Raw genomic sequence first — 22084 nt, forward strand, 5'->3', positions numbered from 1 at the left:
TCAGTAAGAAAAAATCCTGAGCCCAGGATTTTTTCTTACTGAATTCAATTTTTGATTTGTCGTAGATTTTTAATATTGTTTTTTTTTTCAAAAGAATTTACAAATGACATAAATATTATTTTTTTTAAACTTGCTTTTATTTCGACCGTTTCTACTGGGGTTGACCTGGATTCAAAGTTCAACAAGCTATAAAATATGCTTAAAAAACAAGATGATTGGTGCTGGGTAGCCTGACATCACTACACATTGGTAAAAAAAACCCCCCAAAACAACAGATTTAACAGAAAATTTGATTCATGGATAAAATTGATTTATCGCCCACTCCTAACAGCTCATGCTATCAAAACTGTTTCAGCTTTGAGATTTGACTCTTGCTTATTCTTGTCATTGATTTCTATTTTTCTTTTATTTCTCAAGAGTCCACAAAGATCACGCTGGCTCCCTCGAACGCTGATGTTCACATTGGAGACAACACCTGGATGGAGTGTGCAGCATCGTATGACCCAATGGTGGACATCACCTTTGTCTGGTCCCTGAATGGACAAGAAATTGATTTGGACAAAGATAGCACACATTATGAAAGCACCCTGGTGAGTATTCACCACAATCATTTTGTTTGTCTGTTTTCTCTTACTAGAACTAAATGTCGGTTCATTCAAGTCAAGAATCATGCTTTAAAGTCTGATGCTAGCGTTGTTTTCACTGGAATATCTGAAATGGAAAAGTACAGTCTATTCTAAGTGGACTTTATGGCTCCAAAATTAATCCCCCATATTTTCTTGAAAAGAGCATTGAGTCATCTCCCAGTTGTAATTATAACTGCCATTATGTCCTATCATGTGGACATGACCTCCTCTCTCTCTAAGTGCATTTCTTACCATAAACTGGTGGTTTCTCGTTTGTTTCTCCACTCGCTCAGCAACCACCAGATTACGACTGTGAATGATGATCTCCTATTTTTGTGAGCAGGAATTTTCCCTTTTTAAAAGGGGAGTTCAGTTTCACTTCTGTTTGTGTTGCTAGCAAAGCCAATTTCAGTCTTTAGTGCAGTGGTTCGGTTCTGTGGGATGATTTTGCTTTTATTTAGGTCGAGTGTTGACCTAATAATGCAACTAAGGAAGAAAAAGGTGAAGTTTGGTGTAAATCTCTTTACATTTTTGGGCTGAAATACAGAATGTATCTGTCACTTTTTTCCCCTTAGATAAATTTCTCAAAGTAATGAATTGTTTTCCTTGCGTTTGATGCAGAACGGAAGTTCAAACGCTAAACTACTCATCAAAAATGCTCAACTGAAACATGCTGGACGCTACACCTGCACTGCAAAAACCCATGTGGACAACACCTCCGCTTCAGCCCACCTGGTTGTCAGGGGTGAGTTGTGAGCCATTGGTAGAATTTAATTTAAAAGCCCTGAAAACAGCTTCATCCTTAACACTTTTGATTTAATAGTTTTAGTTTGCACAGGTTGTTGTTTTTTTTTTTTTGAGTCATTGGATTTTGGTGAACAAGCAACATTTTTATGCATTTGTAGGTTTAAACCTAAGCTGACGCTTTGGTGAACTTTTAGGTTAATTCTGTAGAGTTTGTTTACATCTGTAAATAATTTTTATTTGAGTTGTTGTGTTGCAGACTTTTCCATCAGAAGTTTTACTTCAATGAACCATTTGTAGTTTCCCAAGCAGGATTAATAAGCTTTCTTACTTTAAATCATAAGATAGTGTTTGGATAACCAACCTCAACATTTTAGAGACTGGAGCTGTTAAAAATGTTAATCCACTTTGGTCTTGATCCCCAATAGACTGGCCATTAGCTTCAGTCAGAACCTTCAACTATTATGGATCTATGCTTAAAGAAAAAAAAAAACAAAACTACAAAATAATCTACTGCGCATAAGACATTAACCAAACCATGTGCAATATAGTTTTAAAAAAATGATTTTCATAAGATTTGTCCAAAGGGTTAGAGATACAGAACAATAGTTTGAATTTTAAACTTATAATGAAATACATCTATTATTCTAAATATAAAGGCTTAAGTGTGAACATTATTTTAGGGATGAACTGAAAAGTGAATATATCAGACAGTTTATAGCTAGAGAGCTTGTTAAGCAACTGGGATGACAAAACTGTTCTGCGGCTCATCAGCCACATGCTTGTGCAGTTCTCATTAAAGCAATTCAGACTGTTAATTACCATGAAGGGGTCGAGTATATGCCTGTGTTTAAAAAGGGGAAAAAATTCAGACACACTGACATTACAAAAGCACTGTGAGAAACTCTTTCTAGAAACAATTGAATCAGAATCTTTTTCGCCAACTAATCTGGCCATCTCTGAGATAACGTGCGATCAAACAAACGTTGGGAGCAATGTTTTGTTTTCTGAATATTGCTACTGGAACCACAGTAGACCTGTTTGTAACAAGAACCTGACCTGACTTAGGAAAAAAGCATGGGAAATGTTTTTTTTTTTTATTGTTAGGAACTGTGATAAGTCGTTGCTCCGGTTGCAGAGTCACAGTAGCTGAATAAACTGAATGGGACACGAAATGCTTCTGTGACCTTAAAACATGTTTTGAAAAGTGTCAGCTCCCAGCCGGCCACTTTATGAATGAATCAAGTGTGACGTGATGTGATGAGGACATGATGACTCACAGAGTTCTGTCTTTCTTCACTTTATTTTGACAGACAGCTGCTGATTTTTATCACTTCATAAGAGTACACACAAAGTAAACACTGGCAACTTTCAGTGCTTTATCTCTCCTTTTGCTGCGAGTTCAGCTCCTGGATGATTCAGCAAGCTTTGCTTTTTCTCTCTCCCCCACTCAACAACTGGGAGCCTGCCTTCCTGCTCCTCTTCTCTGGTCATAAAACCAGCTTGGTCTTACAGGACAAAGGCTTTCTGTAGATTTCCACTCAGGAATTCTAGCAGTGATCCAGAGTGCCAATGATCCCTGCAGTGTCCTGGCTGGGCTGCTGTGGCTTTCAGAGCGAGCGCTGACAGACGGCCAGGTGAACGCACAGCGTCTGAGCGTGACGGTTCCCCAAACTGTAACCAAAGCAGACATCCTGGGTCGCTCCTAATGGAAATCAAGCTGGCAGCCTATTCGTCAAGGCAGATGAGGAAATACAGAGCCTATAAATGCACTCGCCTCCTTGGATGTTTAACCGTTTCCATTGCTTCTGCAAATCGATTATGTTCAACTAAATATGTTGTTGTCTGTAGAGTCTCTCCCATCTCCGGTGCTGAAGTTTGCAACTCCTTGAGCGTAGTCATGGTGACCTGGTGTCCTCTCTCACTATAGTCTCCTTCTTGTACTGCCACTCATCCAGGCAAATATACACATGGGTCATATTCCTTAAATGCCATGATGATGGATTTAACTGAACTACAAAGGATATTTAATACCTTAGAGAGTTTTTTTTGTATCTATTCCCTGACTTGAACTTTTTAACAACCTTTATTCCGATTTGTTTGGAGTATTCTTTTGTCTTCATGCTGTAATGGTAGCCATGAATACTTATTGACAATCACTTGAGACCCAGTCACTGAACTCAGGCGATCCATTCCATTCATTTTGAGACAACTGGCACCATTTGATTGGGCCTCTGTTGAATTAGGTCACTCACTTTAAAAGGAGCCCGTGTTTATGTAACTGCTTATTTTATGTTAACTATTTTTATTTAACTGCCATTATTTTGGTAGAAATCAGGTTTTTTTTAACATAAGGGTTTATTTCTGTATACATTTTTTGTCAAAAAGCCAAATTTTGATCACAGTTGATTTGTTCAATAAATGAAAATGGCAAAACATCCATTTTTTTGCAGGCGTTGTAAATATTGACAATGCTTAATATCCAAAACTAAGTTATTTTCTTGTACAAGTACAGAATGTAAATGTCTTTTCTTTCTTCGTGGTTCTATTGGGGCAGTTAAACAGTGAATATATTGTCTTTGCTTAGATAATTTTTTTTCTAATAGGGAATTTTGGCTTTCTCGGGCTGCGGGTTGGGATTTGCAACCCAGACATTTTTTTTTGGTTCCAATGGAAGAATTAAGAGTTGCATCAGGACCAAGAGAAACATTGGATTAAAAAGCCTTTGACTAAGTTTGGTTAACATATTCCACTGCACTCTAAAAATTTAATGCCCTAAAGTAAAAGTTTTTCTCGGTCTTTCAAATGAAAAAGCTTGAAAATGTAAAAGGCTGTGATGTGCTGTGCTTTATGGAAGTTTTGTTATTTATGGGGTTTTTTTATGCATGTCAAATAGATCAGAGTTAATGCCAGGAATTTCCCTAAGAGACTGAAGCGCTCCCAGAATCATCACTCTTCCTGTCTACAGTTTATTCACAGCTGTGTGATTCACCTTCGCTGGGCTTTTCTGCCACATCTGCATTTTCACCTGTGACTTTAACTTTTAAAACCTGTCTATTAATCTCCTCTGATATATTTACCCCAGGGCCCCCCGGTGCCCCAGGTGGGGTGCGAATAGTTGACAGATCGGACAAGAGCGTCACGCTGCAGTGGAGCCGTGGAGCAGACAACCACAGCCCCATCTCCAAATACACCATCCAGTACCGAGACGAGTTCTTGAAAGACATCTGGAAGAATGCCACAACATGTGAGTAAGACATATCACTACAGAATTATGTGTGATAATGATAATGTAGGATTTATGGCTTTTGTTTTGATAACAGCTTTCTTCTTGTCACTCTATCATTAAAACTTGTGTTGTGTATCACTAATAAAGAAGCTGTCAAAAAGGTTTACCCACCTGAGCTGTGGGTACCTGCAGCTCCTTCAGAGTTACCTCTGAACTGTCAGGCAGCACTGTTTTACTATTAAGTTCACAGCTATCAGTACTTTATCTTGTTCTCTCATAAAGGTCCAATGAGTTCAGAGTTTTTGTTTACAACTTGGCAAATATAATGTAAAAACTTTTAAAGGATACTTTTACTATCAATTTGATCAAAATGTACTTCAAACCAAAGTTGTGAATTTTTGTTTATTTTTTTTGCAGCTCCTGCTGATGTTGAGGGGAATGCAGAATCAGCCAAAGTGGTGGATTTGTTCCCTTGGACAGAATATGAGTTCAGGGTCACGGCCACCAACACTCTGGGGACAGGAGAGCCAAGCAGGCCGTCAAGCAAAGAGAAAACCCTGGAATCAGGTAGGACCACGTCTAGATTCTTAGATCTGTTTACTGTCGTTTACACAACTGGAAAGCAAACCGTTTACAGTAATGTTAAAGATGGAAGAAAATTGAGTTACCACAATCCAGCTTTCCATTTGTTAGTTACACCTTGTCTTTCTATTGTTGCCTGCTTGAATATATAAAGTATCACTGCAGAAGTGAATCAGCAGTATTGACATCAGGCTCAGCTTCCAAAAAAACATTGTGCCAGACTCACCACATGAGCCTTTACAAATAAGCACTTTAGTGAAACTTGACACTGGAATTCAGACCTGCTATGACCTCTTTAAAAAGAAAATCTCTAAATGAAGGTGAGCTCTGAACTCACTGGCTGGCAGGTTTCCTATGAGTAGATTAAGGATTGTGTTTGACGCAGTAGCAGATATTGATACTGTGTTTGTCGAGGAAATATGTCTCATTCGTAAATCCAGAGCTAGGTTGCAGGCTGTGTGGGTTTGGCTTTGTTTTTTTGTGGATTCATAGTATGTGGGCTCAAAGTTTTGCCACTGCTGTCTTATTGTAGTTCCTGTGGTGGCGCCCTCAGATGTCGGCGGGGGCGGCGGGGCCAGCAGAGAGCTGACCATCACATGGACGGTAGGTCAGCTGTTTCCAACCTAGAAATCTCTTTGTAAGAGCTGACGAAGCATTTTCTATTCGGTCAGTTTGGAATAACGGCTATATATTTTACTCAATAGGTACATAGAGCTTGTTGTAAAGTTACTTTCTGTTTAAGTTAGAATAACAGTCAAGATACTAGTCTCTATATTGTGCTTTTCATACTTAATATAAAAAAACAATTTCACAAATTGAAGGCTTAGTAAACCCCCACTGCGTTTTAGAGACTCTGTTTGGCGATGTTTCATCCAGCTCAGATTTAATCAGTTCCAGTAGTAGAAGTAGCAACTTCAGCTGCAGTGTATATTTGCATTTGTTTACAATTGCTTAAATCGTCTCTGACTGTTATGGTTTTCACTGAAAGCCTGCCACAAAAATAATTAAAACATCTTCAATGCTGACTGAGCGTTAGATCGATATTCATCAGTATAGTTCATCAATACAACGGGGCAACTCAAGAATTGCTTCCATTAATACCTCAAAATAAAAGTACCAAACCAAATAAAAGTACCAAACATATATAAAAGGGGGTTTTCACATCTGGGGTTCTTAATAACAGCTTATTTCAACAGATGAAGTCAGAACCTCCCAGCACAGTCTATATTTTACAAGAACTACCCAACCAATAGTTGTTACACCTCTACTCATTATTTTTATGTTTGACCATTTGGTAACGGCTTCATGCTTTAGCCTCATCTCCTTCAACTCGGGAAACCCTAATATTTGGCAGAGTTTTATTTTGTAAACCACTGAGTCCTATTTTTCTTTTAAGTATAAAAAAGGACTTGCGTTAGTTGTAGATGTTTTTAGAGATCTTTGTTATGAATTCTGATAAAAAGAAGTACTGTCACCTTGTAAATCTGAGGTTTAACAGTTGAGTTCAAAGCTTCTGATATTAAAACCTTGAAAAAAAATAGATGGACAGAACACCAAGGGGTCTTACTAGACTTTGAGAAAGCAAAATATAACATTATTTTATTTCTTAGTGGTTGTTTCCTGGTTAAAAAACAGAAAATATTTAAATTAAAAACTCTATATCCCTGATCATTTCTGTTTTCTTTCTTTGTTTGTGTTTAGCCAGTGCAGCCACAGTACTATTATGGACCTAATTTTGGCTACATTGTGGCCTTTAAACCCCATGAAGAAAAGCAGTGGAACAGGGTGGCAGTACCGGGACCTGAGGCCAAGCACTATGTTCACAAAGACCCCAACCTCACTCCTATGACACAGTTCGAAGTCAAAGTTAAAGCCTTCAACAGGCAAGGAGAAGGACCCTACAGCTTAACAACCATCATTTACTCCTCACAGGATGGTAAGTACCGAGTCATGGCTCTCAGTGCCACTTGCAATAAGAGAAAACATGAAAAAGTGATTTCCAAAGCTATGAGAACCAGAAACTGCTTTCTAGTCTGTCAGCCCTGCTCTATAGAGTGAGACCTTTTTAAGGTTGGGGGTTCTCATGTCTGGTGAGGAATTTAAATGCACACTGAAAGTGAAACCCTCCCCCTATCTTTCGTTGGAGGCGGATTATAATGATCCTTGTGGCATGAACGAGAAGGCTGATCATTTGAGCCGGGATGTGAAATGTTTGGATCAGTTATTAACTTTCAGTGACAGGAACTTGAGATAACCACTGGCATCGCAGACATGATAACTTCCTGCCTTCCAGCCAGCGTAAACATTCTTAGGAAGCGCCTGCCTTTGGAGGAAGTGCATATGACTAAAGTCATCCTGACAAAGGGCTTTTCCTCCAGATTATGTGTATGCATAGGAAAAGTGCTTGTGCGGTACTTTGTGCAGCATCTAAAGTATTATTGGTTCAATCCCCAGTGGAACCATTTAGCACTTTAGGCCCTACACAGGACTCTTCATAGCATTAGTTAAAAATGATATCAAACCGAATAGCATTCTTAAATTGAAAGCAAAAGAATCTAGTTTGACAATTGTGATTTATTTTCATTCAGTATTTGTACAGAATTTTCATTAAAGGTACAATGAATGAGATTCTTTTATTTCATTCTGATTACTAACCACCAATTAGGTATTTTTTTGGTGTTTTTATTTTATTTCCATCAATATAATATATTTTTAAAAATGTGTTTTTTTCAGTTATTTTTTTCGACGGTATAAAATCTTAAAAATACTAAGAAATGTTTTAAAAATTGTTATTATGTAGTTATAAGGGCAAAAAAAGTTATTTGGATTGCAAATGTTGAACTCTGGTCCAGGTACTGTACAGCTGTTGAGAACAGTCTGATAATCTTAAAAAGGAATTTAAAGCAAGGATAATGTTACTGCTATAGCACAATAAAACAAGTAATTAAATTTTATTTAAAAATTTGGATTTTCCATCATTAAATATTAAATTCTTTATTTAGAAATGTTTTCATATCTAATTTATGTTGACCTTCACATTTTATTTAGAAAGCCAGGTTTCCTCTTTGAATTAAAATAATAAAAGTTGAGCATGAAATGTCTGATTTCCAAATTATTTTGGAAACTTTAAATACCGTAGTTGACTCTGAGCTGTTCAAATCTTTTTTTTTCTTCATGCTCCCATTAAGCATTCTTCAACATGACACATGTTTCTTCTGTGACTGTTACTTTTGACAACTTTTGCATTCTCCCGCTTTAGCTCCATCTGAACCTCCAGTGATTCTTGAAGCAAAAGCACTTTCTGCCACAGCGGCCTCTGTCTCCTGGATGCTTCTGTCAGAGAATAATACCGATGGATACCAGGTCAGTAAAAATAAAATAAAAAAATCCCATTTTGGTACTGTGCATTCCAAATATTATTATTATTATTATTATTATTATTATTATTATTACTATGCGTAATCTCTGCATAAACAGGCGTAGCACTTTTGAATCGGATGCAGAACAAAAAGAGAAGCTTAATTCAGCCAGAGTGTGAAAGGAATTGATTTTGTGACATTTTGTCAAACTGTAGTGCAGTAAGCTATTCCATGCATTTGTGTAAAGAAAATTTGCTGTAAATTATGATTTGATATTACCCTGAAACAAACACAAAATCAACACAGAGTTAACATTTGAAACTGTTTCAGTCTCATAAGCAGTGAGTGCAGAGCTTTCATAACTGTAAATAGTCTGTATTTAGAGATGTGTGAGATCAGTCACATTCATGAAAGAGTTGTCTCTATCATATGTTTTATATTAAATCAAGCATGTTCTTTTAGAGACAGAGGTTGAAAGCTAAAAAAGTTAGCAACGATGCAGTTCTCTATTCAATCTTCCTATCTGCTAAAAATCTTGCACTCCTGTTGCTATTACAGCCTCAACAAACTGTTGAAGATCTTTTCCATTTAAATACATTTTCTACTTTTTCTGACTTCATTTTAAAACCCTCTCATTCTAAAAATGGAAGAAAAATATATTTGAGTTTTCTTAATTTAGTTACTTCATCCACATCAAAAAGTGTTAGTGCAATCAGCCAGCATGTAGTATAGTGTTTACAAATTAGAAAAAGGATCGCATTGCTTCTCTGAAATGTTTTTGTTGTTTTTTTCCCAATGAATTATTATTGACAGAACTTAATATCTTGTTTGCCATAGGTGAAGTACTGGAGACCTAATGAAGACAGTGAAGGTGGAGCGCTCTGGGTCGGGGTGTCAGGGAAGGAAAACCACACCAGGCTGGAGGGTCTGAAGCCCAGCTCAGACTACATGATTGAGGTTCGAGGCTACAACTCTGCGGGTTATGGACCACCCAGCAACCACATCAAGATCCACACCAAGAAACCCCGTAAGTTTCAACATCGACTCGTGATCTAAGTAAACACATATTTAGATGAGTGTTTATTTAGGGATAAAGTGTCAAAATAAACACAACAAATGAGAAAGTTCTCTGATTTGACCTGGTATTGCTCTAATTAACTTAACCAGCTCCGGATCGACCTCCGAAGATATTAGATGCAAAGATAAAAGGCGAGTATGTGAATGTTGCCTGGGAACCAGTGGTACCACTTTCTAATGAATCCCTAATAGAAAACTACAAGGTAAGAAAAACTTGATGCGTTCCCGTTTCTGGGATGAAAAACTGAAACCTCTCTGGACTTGATGCTTTTTATTTACATTTGTTGCATACCCAGGTCCTGTACAAGCAGAAAGGCATGCCAACAGGCACGCTGTACTCAACCAACAAGCGCTTCATTGATCTTCCCCTGCGTACAGATGGGGAATATGTGGTGGAAGTCCGCGCGCACACAGAGGGAGGAGACGGCGCTGTGGCTCAAATCAGCACTCAGAACTACAGTAAGTCTCTGTTGTCGATTATAGTCCAACACGTTCAAGAACTTATTTATATCTTTTGAATTTCCAGAGAATATGTGTTAATGTCCCAAAGATTCAAGAAAAAAAAGGGAAATGAGGCTTCCCTTAATTTGATCAGCGAGCTCACTGATCAAATTAAATGTATTGATTGAGCGTAATCTCCTTCGGGAAATCTCACACCGTCTTGACGAAGATTAAGTTTAGCACCAGTGGAATAGAAATAAAGGCTTTAGTCATCAAGTGACATTTTAAATCTACACTGTTCAGGTAAAACAATGCCACTATTCAATCCGGTCTAGCATCAGCTTGTGAGATTATACTGGGCTTAAAGTCAGCATTAAGTTATCATTAGTCAAAGCCGGGGAGGGTTCCCGTGGGGGCCGAGTTGAGCTGTCACTTCTGCTTTCATATCTTAGATTGGAGGGATGAGATGGTCTGTGACTAAAGCCTCGACGGCCGCCTGACTGATCTGCTGGCTGCATGGGTGACCGGCTGGCAGGCCGCCTGAATGGAGGAGAACTTAAGCCTCTGTAATTGATCTTGATGAGAAGAGGAAACCCCTCCTGTGGTTCTCCTCCTTCCTTATCATTCAGACCCAGACTCCACCTGACAGCTTGACTTCACAGACTCGGGAATTTAAGTCGTGATGGATTTCGAATGCGAGGAACTGACGAAAACAGAGCTATCTAGGGTCATCTCAGTCCTCTCAATCTTGTAATTTGATGAAAGTGGTCAGAGAGAGATGAACTCTAAATGTAGCGCTTCTTATGTGATGGCACTGCGTGGATAAATGTGTACAGTATTTAGCCATTGTTTGGTTGTTATGTGGTTTGCCCACAGTGAAGGACGGTCCATATGTCCAGAAAATATCTGCTGGTGTATTGTGTTTGGACAACCTTCCAACCATACGTTTATTAGGGGCATAGCTGTTCCAAACTGCTTAGGTTGTCCTTCAGAAAATTGGACCTTGACCATAAACAACGTTTAGTTGTTTAATCAAGTGAGTTTCTTCATACATATGTTGCTTCTTAGATTTACTCGATGTATTTTCTTTGGGGTTAAGGTCTGGGTCTCGAGAGGCTCATTCTAAAAGCGTAATGTTAACCTGCTTTTTCAATTTTATGTGTTTTTGTGGTCATTGTCCTGGTGGAACTGCCAATTTTCTTTAAGTTTCCGCCCTCCGATCCAAAATGTCATGCTTAAAACAAAGGAACTTTGTTACTGTGTTAAGGGATAACAAAACAAAACAAGCACCTTTATTTAAAATAACAGGATTGAATAAAGTACAAATTGCACTCTGAGCACTTTTCAAAATTTGTTTGGTTTTTTTAGATGATTTTGATGCATCAACGGGACAGTTAGGTAGCAGATTTTTTTTTTATTATTATTATTATTATTTTCCATCAACTTAGGCTTTAAATTCTGCTTTAATTTGCCTCTATTCATCTGTTTCAGGTGGAGCAATCATGTCCTCTTCATCTCTCAACGTCCTCCCAATGCTCCTCGTGGCTCTCCTCCTTCTGAACCTCTGAATGTAGCGCCATCTTTGTCTTCTCTGAGTTGGGATGAAGACTGGTTGTGATTGCTAAAGGTTCACACCTGTAAAAGATCTGAGACTCTTTCCACAATATTCTAATCCAGAGTGTCACATTCCAGCTCTTCCCCTAAGGGAATTGTTTGTGGGAAATGGATATGGAAATGGATTAACAATTGGAAAATGGACAAAGGTTTTCCTTATTTATCCACGAAAGGCCTCTCTGAAGGAATCTCAAAGGAGTTCTGTCAACTTAAAATGCCTTACATAAATGATTACTCTTGTCTTTCACAGTGATTTGTTTCCAAATGGGTCAGGGCCGAAATTTTAAATTCCAGATTTGTGTATGTTGTCTCTTCTGTTTTGTTCCCTCCCCTCCTTTGTTTCACATCTCAAACCAGACTTTTCTGATATAAAAATGCTGCATTTCATTTTCTTACCTCTTTTTAACTATTGTGTTTTCAGTTCATTCCCTTGCAAAAGGTCAACAACTGGCTGTGAAGGGCAGGTGTATGCGTTTAAAAAATTAAAAAAATTCTTTTTTTTTCCTCCCCCCTTTTCAGTTCAGTGACTTCTTTTTAATAATCACTGTCTTACAGCGATACAGTCAAAGCAATCTCAACCGCTTGTATTGTGGATTTTATTCAGAGAAAGCACAATTAATTTCATGCAGAATTAATATATTGGATGATTGATATTGTATTGTTACACTAAATTTACCTTACTGTATTTATAAAACACGAAGGTCACAGCTTCTGATTTAGAACATAGCATAAACTCTGGTAATTCCAAAGAGTGAACATTATTGCTACATGGAAGTAAATTAATAAAATAAATGGTTAGTACATGCAGTTATCACCCCAGAAACAGAAAATGTGTTTAAATGTACAGTTTTAAATGCATATCATCATCCAACACTAATTATTTCTAGCTGTACTGGTCCAACTGTGCAGTGATCTCAGATTTGCCAGAAAGGTTGGCTAACATTGAGAAAAATGACTGAGAAAAACTAAAGAGAACAAACAAAAAAAAATATCTGAACCTACTTTGTTTTGACTGTATCATTAGATCCTCAGTGGTGCCAGCTGGTGCTTTGTAAAGAATGTTAGCACTTCATTTGATGTAAGCAATTTCATTTCATGTCGCTCATCGTCGGCTAAAAACAGTAAAAGTGAAACAGTAGCGCACCTCATGCCCTTCTGTAAATGTGCAATGTCTGATAGAACTGTGGCAACTTCATGTTTTCTAACAGGACTCTATGCTGAGCTTCTGTAACAGGAGTCTTATTTAATGCATTTTTAATTATCTGATATAAGCAAAAGGTAAGCAAAGCCATCTCTGTCAGCGGTAAGAGCTCATCCGAAGCTCAGGACGTTGTTTTAAATGCATTAGTTTAGTGTTTTTATTAACATATGATCAGAGTTTTATGGACATTATCACTTGTCTTTTTTATTGTTATATTTGTACATTTTGACCCGAGTCCGGTCGGTCAAATTTTAAAGTTTATGTCCCTCAAATGGAGGAACAAATGCTGCATTTTGAGTTCCTCTGAATCATTTTGTTGTATGACAGATGCTGGTCATGCTTCTACATTGTGACAGTATCGGTGTCCACCACAAAGTGCTTTTTCCTGGTTTTCTCTTCATGCCACAATTCATTAAAGTAAAAAAAAAACTGCCAAATGCATGAATGCCTTGAACTTCTACATTTCAGACGGAGCTGTGGCTCCGCATAGTACCATGCATGAGATTGGAGACAGCGTATCGACATCGTGGAAACTTCTGAAACTATTGTAAAACGCATTCCAATCCCGAGTGGCATCCTTTACGTCAGAGACCGTAGAGATCTTAGACTAATATGTGCATTAGCTGCTAAGCTTCAATAGACCAGTCATCTCGTCTGAGGCCCTTAGGAGAAGTCATTTAGTCCTTTAGAGGAAATGTAAACTGACTAAAGGCATGTCACTCTGCTGACTAACGGTCCTGCAGTCCCCTGCATACTTAATGCTTGGAGTTTTGGTTGCATTATTGGTGGTTCTGGCAGCATGTGTGGCTATCTGCTGGAAATTAATACTTTGATATGAATGGCATATATGAGGGATGAAATAAAAAGCTCTCATTGACTGGACAAGGAACAATAAAGGTGTAGTTAACTATATTGTGGTGCTGTTGTTTTTGTGTCTTGTGAATACAAACAATTTACTTGCATTGGCATTTTTAAGTTTACAATTTTAGGGTAAAGAACAGTCGCCAGAGAAGCCACTGAAGTAATAGTAAATAAAGAGAAAAAATGGTTGTTCAGCAGGGAGTGGAAGAGAATGAGGAACTTAAATACTAAGGAAGAGGTGAAAATGACAGAGGAACCAGAGGAGCTAATCACAGGTAACTGGATGCAGCAGGGAGGTGGAGGCAAATGAGGAAGAAAAACAAACCATGGTTGGTTGAGGGTAAGGTGAAGAATATACAAAGCCAGGATATAAGAACAAAAGGGGAAAGAAACTTGAAACAGTAAACAGAAGGAAATACTGATTTAAAGAAACAAATTCAAAGCACAAACAATGTGGAAAAAAATTACTTACATAAAAGACTGAAATGGCAAGATGTCATGAAGTAAGCAATAAAGAAAAAATCAAAACTGAAGCACAAATAAACTAAGTCCAAACAGCTGTGGATCAGAACAGAATTACAGTGCTGGACCAAAAGAAAATTATTGCAAAAGCTGTTGTCAAGGGTCTTTCTGTTATTCATTCTAAAAAAAAGTATTGCTTGCTGTCAGGGGTGCTGCCAGGAATCTTGGACTGCCTCACAAAAAATTAACCCCCCACCCAGCTGCTGTTACAATTTTTTGAGTCTATCTGACCCATGAAAAGCGTCACAATTTTAAAAGCTTGCAACTGCCTTGCTTTCTTTGGTCCAATACTGATAACTAGCACAATATTTACTGCTCATGAATTTTACATACAACAGTCTGCATACAGTATGCAAGTAGGTTGCTTACATTTTTTCTATTAGTTTTATATTACTGAAATGTCTCTCCCCACGAGCAATAGTCACAGGCAACATGCAAAATACACATAAAGCAATCCAGACTTCTCAAAAAATGCTATGTAGTTGCATTTTATTCAAGCTGCAGTATAGAACTTTAATAAGAAATATGTTTTCTCCATATTTGTTAAAGCTGTCACCATGTCCTGACAGTTTATTATGAGACAGATAATCTGTGAAAACAATCAGTCTCCTCCACCTTGTCCTTGAACTGCTATTACTGGCTAAAATGATGCAACGTTCTGACCAAAACAACCAATCAGAACCAGGAGGAGGGTCTTAGTGCTGTCAATCAACCTCATTCACTCACTGCTAAATGTGCTAATGGTGGAGAAACAACATGTCATTACAGGAAAAATGTTTATCTGCTGTCACTGGTAGCTATGCTAACTAAACTAAATATTTACAACAGGCTATGCTAGCTACAGGATAGGGATGAGCAGCAACATGAGATTGTGATTGACAGCGCTAGAACTCTCCTACCACTGACTGGTTGTTTCTGTTTTAGGATATAAATGTTATACATCATTTATACAACTAAATTAAACAAACAAAAGTAGAATTGAAGTAAAAACCAACAAACAAGAGAAAAAAATTAAGCTGAAAATGGGGTCTGTTTATGAATTGAATAACTTTCAAAGGAAACTGAATGCACTTGATTTATCTAAGGTTTGAAAAGAAAAGTGGTTAAATACAAATAGTTGCTAAAAGTTCCAAACTTTATTTTTTCAATTTCACAGTTTCATTTGTAAGTGATCAAAGGTTTAACAAGGCACTGTATGTATTAAGACAGCATAGTATTTTAAAGTGCCTTCCATTACATATGAGAATAGCTCCAATTTTTCATTATGAACCAGCTGAGAGTTTTGCCTCTTATTAGATATCATGAAAGGCAAATAGTTAACACTTCTCTTTGTAAATTAAGTTAAAACACATTAATCTGATTTATATCTACAGGTTATTCAGGCCATTGTTGTTATTTAGTGAGTTAGCTCGCAAAGAGAACAAAACAAGGGCAGGACCATTTTTTCAGTGCTATTATTTTGAAGCTTATCAGTACAAACATATGGCCTGTGTGATAAGTCTGATACCCGGTGGTTGCTTGTAATTGTTTTTTTTCTCTGAAACAAGCAATGCACAACTCCAAAACCCTAGAAGTAAAAGTCAACATGCTCTTTGACTAATCAGCTTCTGTGAAGTTATACAGCAGCTTTCTTTTTGCAAGAGTGATTGAGTTGCAAGAAATGTCTCAGACCTCTCACCTTCTAGCACCTGTTTTGTGGAACTGTACCTCAGCAGATTGTATTGTGCTTTTTAAAAAACCCCACACCTGTTCTCTGACAGCCCAGATGACACAAAACTCACTCTGAACTGGTGCACAGAGCAGACCATAACCAGACCGTTTGAAGTGGGACCTGATATCTGAGAATCTGTCATGCTGTTCAATCAGATTAACCGGGTTGGGTATTTAGCTACTGAAGAGCCCCATTGAGACGTGCTTCATGTGTGCAGAACAAAAGTTGTATAAGAAGCAAGGCAAATATCTGGCAACAATGTCAATTTTATGAAGGCTTAAAATACTCTTACAAAGGTTAAGGGGTTTGTTTTTGTAACATTTGATTTTGCCAGAGAGAGGCGACCTCTGGTGGAGAAGATGTGTAACAAACATCAAATTCCCAAAACAAACTTGTTTAAATTATTTCTAACTGGGATGTTGAATAAATAAATAAATAAATAAATAAATAAATAAATAAATAAATAAATAAATAAATAAATAAATAAATAAAAGTTTAAAAAAAATTTTTTTTAGAAATAGTGATCTTTTGATCTGAGGAAAGTCAGTTTTCTTTTTTCATTTTTTTTTAGATAAGATTCCATGAACTCCTTCTCATGTGGTGCCTATACGAGTATGGAAGGCCAGGGAGTCAAATACACTTTACTTTTACACATCTTTGACATGCTATTGCTTGTCCTCAAACAACATATGTGGACATTTCAAATTTTCACACAGACACATGAAAATTACATGTGAAGAATGCATCTACTGTGCATGTTTTGTTTATGTACAAACAAAATTGAAAAAATGATTTTGATTGGTTCATTTGAAATTTTGTTTGCTCATTTTCTAATCTGTCCTATTTTATAAAGTAGGTCCAGACGTACTTTTGAACATAAATAGTTGAAAAATGTATGATGTAAACCCTTTTGAGAGTAACATACAATTCAATTCTTCATTTGGAGATTAGATTAGGTATTTTAATGGGGAAAAAAAATGAAAAAAGACCTTAATAAAATACAGGAAGTCAGAGCAAAGCAAAACAGGAACTGGGTACAGACAATGGGAGAATCCAACAAAGGGTGAGTGAAGGAGAGGAGGTCAAGTACCGAAAGAGTAAAAGCTGGACTGATTGGCTAACAGGTTGCAGGTGCGAGAAGAGAGAGAGGGCGAGGGAAAGTACACCAACAGGGGAAGAGGAAAAATTAATCAAACCGCATCAAAAAACAACTAACTAAGAAAGGACTGAACTAAAGTAAAACGGAAATAAGGATTATCTGATCAAAAATAAGAGACTTAGGAATACAGACCAAAATATAACTACAAACAAAACCCAAGGGAAAAAAATTAAATAAATAATCCAGCATCCTGACAGTCCAAGTATAAACGTCATTCCTCCTCCCCACTCCGACGGACTCACCGGCGAAACGTAAACTGCGCAGAACATTAACACTTTGTTTTCTCACTGCCCCCAACTAGTTTGATTATTTTAAATGTAAAATTTCTCTTTAATAAATCCGTACTCGAACTCCAAAGTTTCTTTCGCAAACCGTGTGCGTGATCGGACTCAAAAACCCGACGCAGAGGGGCGAAACCTTTGGACTCCGACGCTCGGTGGAGACGAAAAGAGCAAAAACGCGTCACTGTGCTCCCAAGTTTTTGTCAGAAGTTGACGCCGACTTCTGCTGTCCGGTCACAGCATGAACAGCACGGAGGAGGAGCGCTGCTGCGTGGACTCGCTCCGGTCAGTGAAACGTGCGTTGGAGGAGAGGGGCGCAGGTTTGGAGCGGGCATCCCGGATGGCGCGGCTCAGGTGGAACAGGAGAGAGCAGCTCCTGGTGGCTCAGGTGGCGACGCTGCAGAACGAAGCTCAGCTCGCTGCCTTCACGTATCAGCAGAGATTGAAGCGACACTTGTTGCACATCAACAGCATCGCAGAACAGATCGCCGGATACTGTAAGGTAGGAGGATGAGTGATAAAACTTTTTTCTTTAATTATTATTGTTTGCATACAAAGCAAAACTAAACAGGTGTCTGTTTGTTGCTTGAATCAGAGTGATTCCAGTACAGCCGCTGACATGCAGACACACACATCAGACCATTCAACTACAGGAAAGCTGCAGAAAACTGTTGAGGAACGTCAGGTAAGGAAACTTTTTTTGTGTTCATTTTCTTTCTCACTCTTGTGAAGATTTAGGTCAAGTTCCTGAATGCAACCTAGAGCTTTTTTTAGACATCTTCTGAGACACTGCTGGTACCTCAGATAGAGGAGTTGAGACAAAAAGGTTGCAGACTCATCGTGCAGCTTGATGTTGCTTCCTCCTTCTCTTTCACATACAGCTCACTTGTTTTCTTCTGTATGTTGACTCTGATATCCCAGTCTGAGGGTTTTAGCAATCTCTCCTCACATCCCGTCTTTTATTATTTTCAGTGGTGTTTCCAGTGTATAGGGGGTTGTGAATACCAAGTTGTTTCTTCATTGTACAACCAGGTAATTGTCAGAAAATCTGTCAGTATAAGATATTGTCTTGCTAGAACTCTTTGAGACTTTTTGGGCGACTGTGGCTGTATGGTAGAGTAGTAGTCTTGTGATCGGAAGGTTGTAGGTTCGATTCCAGCTTCCTCCTGCCACATGTCGATGTGCCAAGGATTGGCACATCAATTGCCTACCAATCTGCGTATCGGTGTATAAATGTGTGTGTGTTTGGGTGTGTGAATGGGTGAATGTGACTCTAGTGTAAAGCGCTTTGAGTGGTCAAAATGACTGGAAAAACGCTATAGAAGTTCAGTCCATTTACCATTTGCTCTGTTTAAACAACTTCAGCTTAATCCATTTGACTCGAGTTCTTTGCTACTCTCCCAATAGTCTGGCATTGCATGTTTTGGCATTAGAACGCAATGTCACGAGTAATCAATGACTGCAGAGCGATATGCTTTAGAAGTTTAGTTTTGTTCATTCTGTCAGAAGCAAAGCAGACTGAAAATGTGGTTTCTCAACATATAAGTATTACTAAGAAAACTTATTGCAGAAATCTCTCATATCCGTGTTACAGCCTTCATTATAATAGGGATGTATGCTGACTTTAAAGGTGTTCAGGATACATTACAAGAAGGTACAAAAAGGTCAAATGTGTTTGAAAATTTGTTTTCTGAGCATATTCATGGAAAGTCAAGTGGAAGAAAAATGTGTCTTAAGTTCTGTGACTTAAATTTGTATTTATTGAGGTCCACATGTATGAAAAACTGATATTAGTTGACTACTTGGGGTGGCTATATTAGTAGTTAGCCTGTGGTTTGGTGTTTTACAGATACAGCTTACCAAATGTACTGTCTTTACAGTTATATGAGTGACTGATGTCGTTACTAATTTCTATACCATGCTGTCCATATTATCATAGTAAGGCTTTCTTCATACTATGTAGAAAACATTACTTTTAAATTAAAATTAAAGCTGTCTAAACAACTTCAGAATCCACAAGGATCCATATGTGCAGAGCAGAAGAAACTAAGTATAAATATTACATTTTAAGTAAAAAATTATTTAAAACTGTTGATATAATATGCTAAGATATTATTGTGGACATCTTCATGTTTTAGGTTTGAGAACAAAATAGTCACACTCATTGTTACCAATGGTGACATTTTGTTTGTTCTTTTGGTTTTGAAAACAGGTTTCCTAACTCCATTGTGAACTTTTTTGTGATTGCATAAAACCTCTCTACTTTTGCCATGCAATTAAAAGGTGGGACAGATGTAATTGCTGTGATTTTTGGTTGTTACAGAAATGTATTAAACCTCCCACTCTGGTAGCCAAATCTAATCTTAGCTCCTACTTTAGAAAGCCAAAAGGTTTCCATTATTATTCTCTGGCTAGGATCGGTGTTATGTTTGGGCTGCTGTTGAGGGTGAATAAGTTTAATTGTGGTAATGCTCACTTAAAGTGCTCCACTAATTACCTACAGCGTGCTGTGAGTGCAACTGACTCAGTTTTGATTAATGTGAAAAACCGTTCTCTTTCCTGCCTAACGTGGGCATTAAAACCCACTATCTATTTTCAGCATTCCTGTTACTCAACTGTAAACTCTTTTCTAATGCATCTTTAATGGCTTTGTCACTCCCTTCTGCTTCCCAGATTGACTTTCCAGTTCTTAGCAAAGCTGTCTTGGAAAGAATAAAACAAAGTTGCAATGTTTGTTGGAGAAGTTATTAGTCCGGACAACAGAAATCAATCACTTGTCCAGATTCCTAAGATAGTTATGGATTATCAGAATTGTGCCAAACCACTGAGGGAGTGGCAGATATACCCTGGTCCACCATACTGCAGCACACAGACACCATGCTAATGTGCAGTCATATGGTGCCTTTTTTCACATGGCTGTATGTTAATGCATGGTTGCATGTCAGTGATCACAGAATGGTACATACCCGATACCGTATTTTTGTTTTGTTTTCAATGTTTGTGCTTGTTGAAAGCAATTTATTTTAATAAAAACTAATTATAGTTTTTTAAAAGTTCTTTCATAGTTTCTCGGAATTTTGTTTTCCTCCCATCTTCCACCCCTAAAAAGCCCCATCTATATTAGGCAAATTTGTAGTTATTTTAAATGTGTGAATGGGATGTTTAATGCCATGTGCCTTTATAGTGACGCTATAATTAACGCTTTTCCAGCTTTTTTTTAGAGTCCACTTGTCCTGCCTGATACCAGCTATTTGTTACTCTATACTGTATATTATTCTATATAAAATGCATAAATGTTAATATCTAAAGGTAAAAATGCATTAAAACCCATAAACATGTCCTTTTAACCAGGAACCCTAACCATTTCCTTGTCAAATTGAATCAAACCTGGGTAAGTGGTAGACAAGTCTGAACTGGAGAACAATTTGTTTTGAATTACTAGCTTCCTCTCCCTCCTACCTTCAAGAACTTTAGCCAAGTCATTGGTGTAAGGTCTTTACATAATCACTTTGTATTACAAAATGGTATCATACTGTAATTAGTACATTGCAGTAAAGTTATTAGAAAACACAAATTTTTGCCTGTACTATGACACTTCTGTGTTTTTTACTTTTGACCAGTGGTTTTCCTCCATGCTCAATCAAGAAAATGGGCTGTAGAAAAAAAAATTAAGCAACCAATAAATCTGTGTAAATTGCTCTCTTCGTATCTATTTTCCTTGAATGTTCATATTATCGATGAGCTATGATGGCAATAAATGCCATCATCAAAGGTTGCTTAGCGTTTCCATCTGAGACATGGTGGGTAAACTCTAGAGAGCGGGCTAACATTAAGACCAACCCGGTGTGAGTCTGTGTATTTTTCCATGTGCCTCAGAGATGCACTGACCTAGATGCCAATAATTGTGTGACAGAATTTGCAGAAGCTGTGTCAGGTCGACGGTTCTGCCGCGCTGAAAAGGGATAATGGCGGTAAGATGCAGCACTGCATTGGCGACGAGATTATTCAGCCCTGCAAAAACACACCGCCCTTCGCTTGCCATGCAACCGGCCCATATGCTTGTTTAAAACCAGATCCATACACAAATGAAACCACAGATGAGGTAGAGCTGTTCCACGGCTCCACTTGTCCGCAGCCAAAACCACATTCTTTCCATAGAGCTCAAAGGTTTGGAAACTAACAAAGTGGTCATGTTATTCAGAGACGGCTCCTATTATTCTTTACTTCTAAGGTTGAAGACAGTAAGGAGAAATATGTGCTCACTGAGACGTCTTGCGTGATTAGAAGCAAAAGAGTGAGAATACTCGCATCTCGGGTTTGATCAAATTCTAATCTGGTGCAATGGCAGAGATGAAAGCAGTTCAGTTAGCCTCCATAACAAAACAAAAGAATAAGGGTCTGATTCACTACAGGAATGCACAATTTTTCAAGGCTTGTGCATCCCTAAAATCACAAAGCCCTGAAAAAGAGACTTTGGTCTTTGCTTTAATGTTTTCTGCTTCTTGTATATGAAGTAGGACCACAGCTGTGACTGTAAATAGAGCAGGTTATGTACTTTCATCTGTTGTGTATCTGAACATGTTTATATTTCAATATTAAGGAGAAGATAACAGATTTAACTTGTCAGACACCCCCTCAAACACATGAAAACATTCATGGTCAGGAGTTGTGAATTGG

At 37.8% G+C, this 22084-nt stretch overlaps 1 protein-coding gene across 3 annotated transcripts in view; it reads left to right on the forward strand.

The window, feature by feature from the left end:
- LOC102237329 (contactin-1a-like) overlaps positions 1–13785 on the forward strand; it is a 70900-nt gene extending 57115 nt beyond the window's left edge. For all 3 annotated transcript variants that reach the window (XM_023352718.1, XM_023352731.1, XM_023352722.1), the window contains 11 exons: positions 418–590; positions 1248–1371; positions 4456–4617; positions 5017–5166; positions 5714–5784; positions 6883–7117; positions 8441–8544; positions 9378–9567; positions 9708–9820; positions 9914–10076; positions 11550–13785. In XM_023352718.1, coding sequence (XP_023208486.1) covers positions 418–590; positions 1248–1371; positions 4456–4617; positions 5017–5166; positions 5714–5784; positions 6883–7117; positions 8441–8544; positions 9378–9567; positions 9708–9820; positions 9914–10076; positions 11550–11626 — 1562 coding nt within the window. In that variant the 3' untranslated portion in view covers positions 11627–13785. The remainder of the gene's footprint in view (positions 1–417; positions 591–1247; positions 1372–4455; positions 4618–5016; positions 5167–5713; positions 5785–6882; positions 7118–8440; positions 8545–9377; positions 9568–9707; positions 9821–9913; positions 10077–11549) is intronic.
- Positions 13786–22084: the final 8299 nt, after the last annotated feature.

Source organism: Xiphophorus maculatus, chromosome 2 (assembly GCF_002775205.1).
Source record: "Xiphophorus maculatus strain JP 163 A chromosome 2, X_maculatus-5.0-male, whole genome shotgun sequence".
Lineage (NCBI taxonomy): Eukaryota > Metazoa > Chordata > Actinopteri > Cyprinodontiformes > Poeciliidae > Xiphophorus > Xiphophorus maculatus.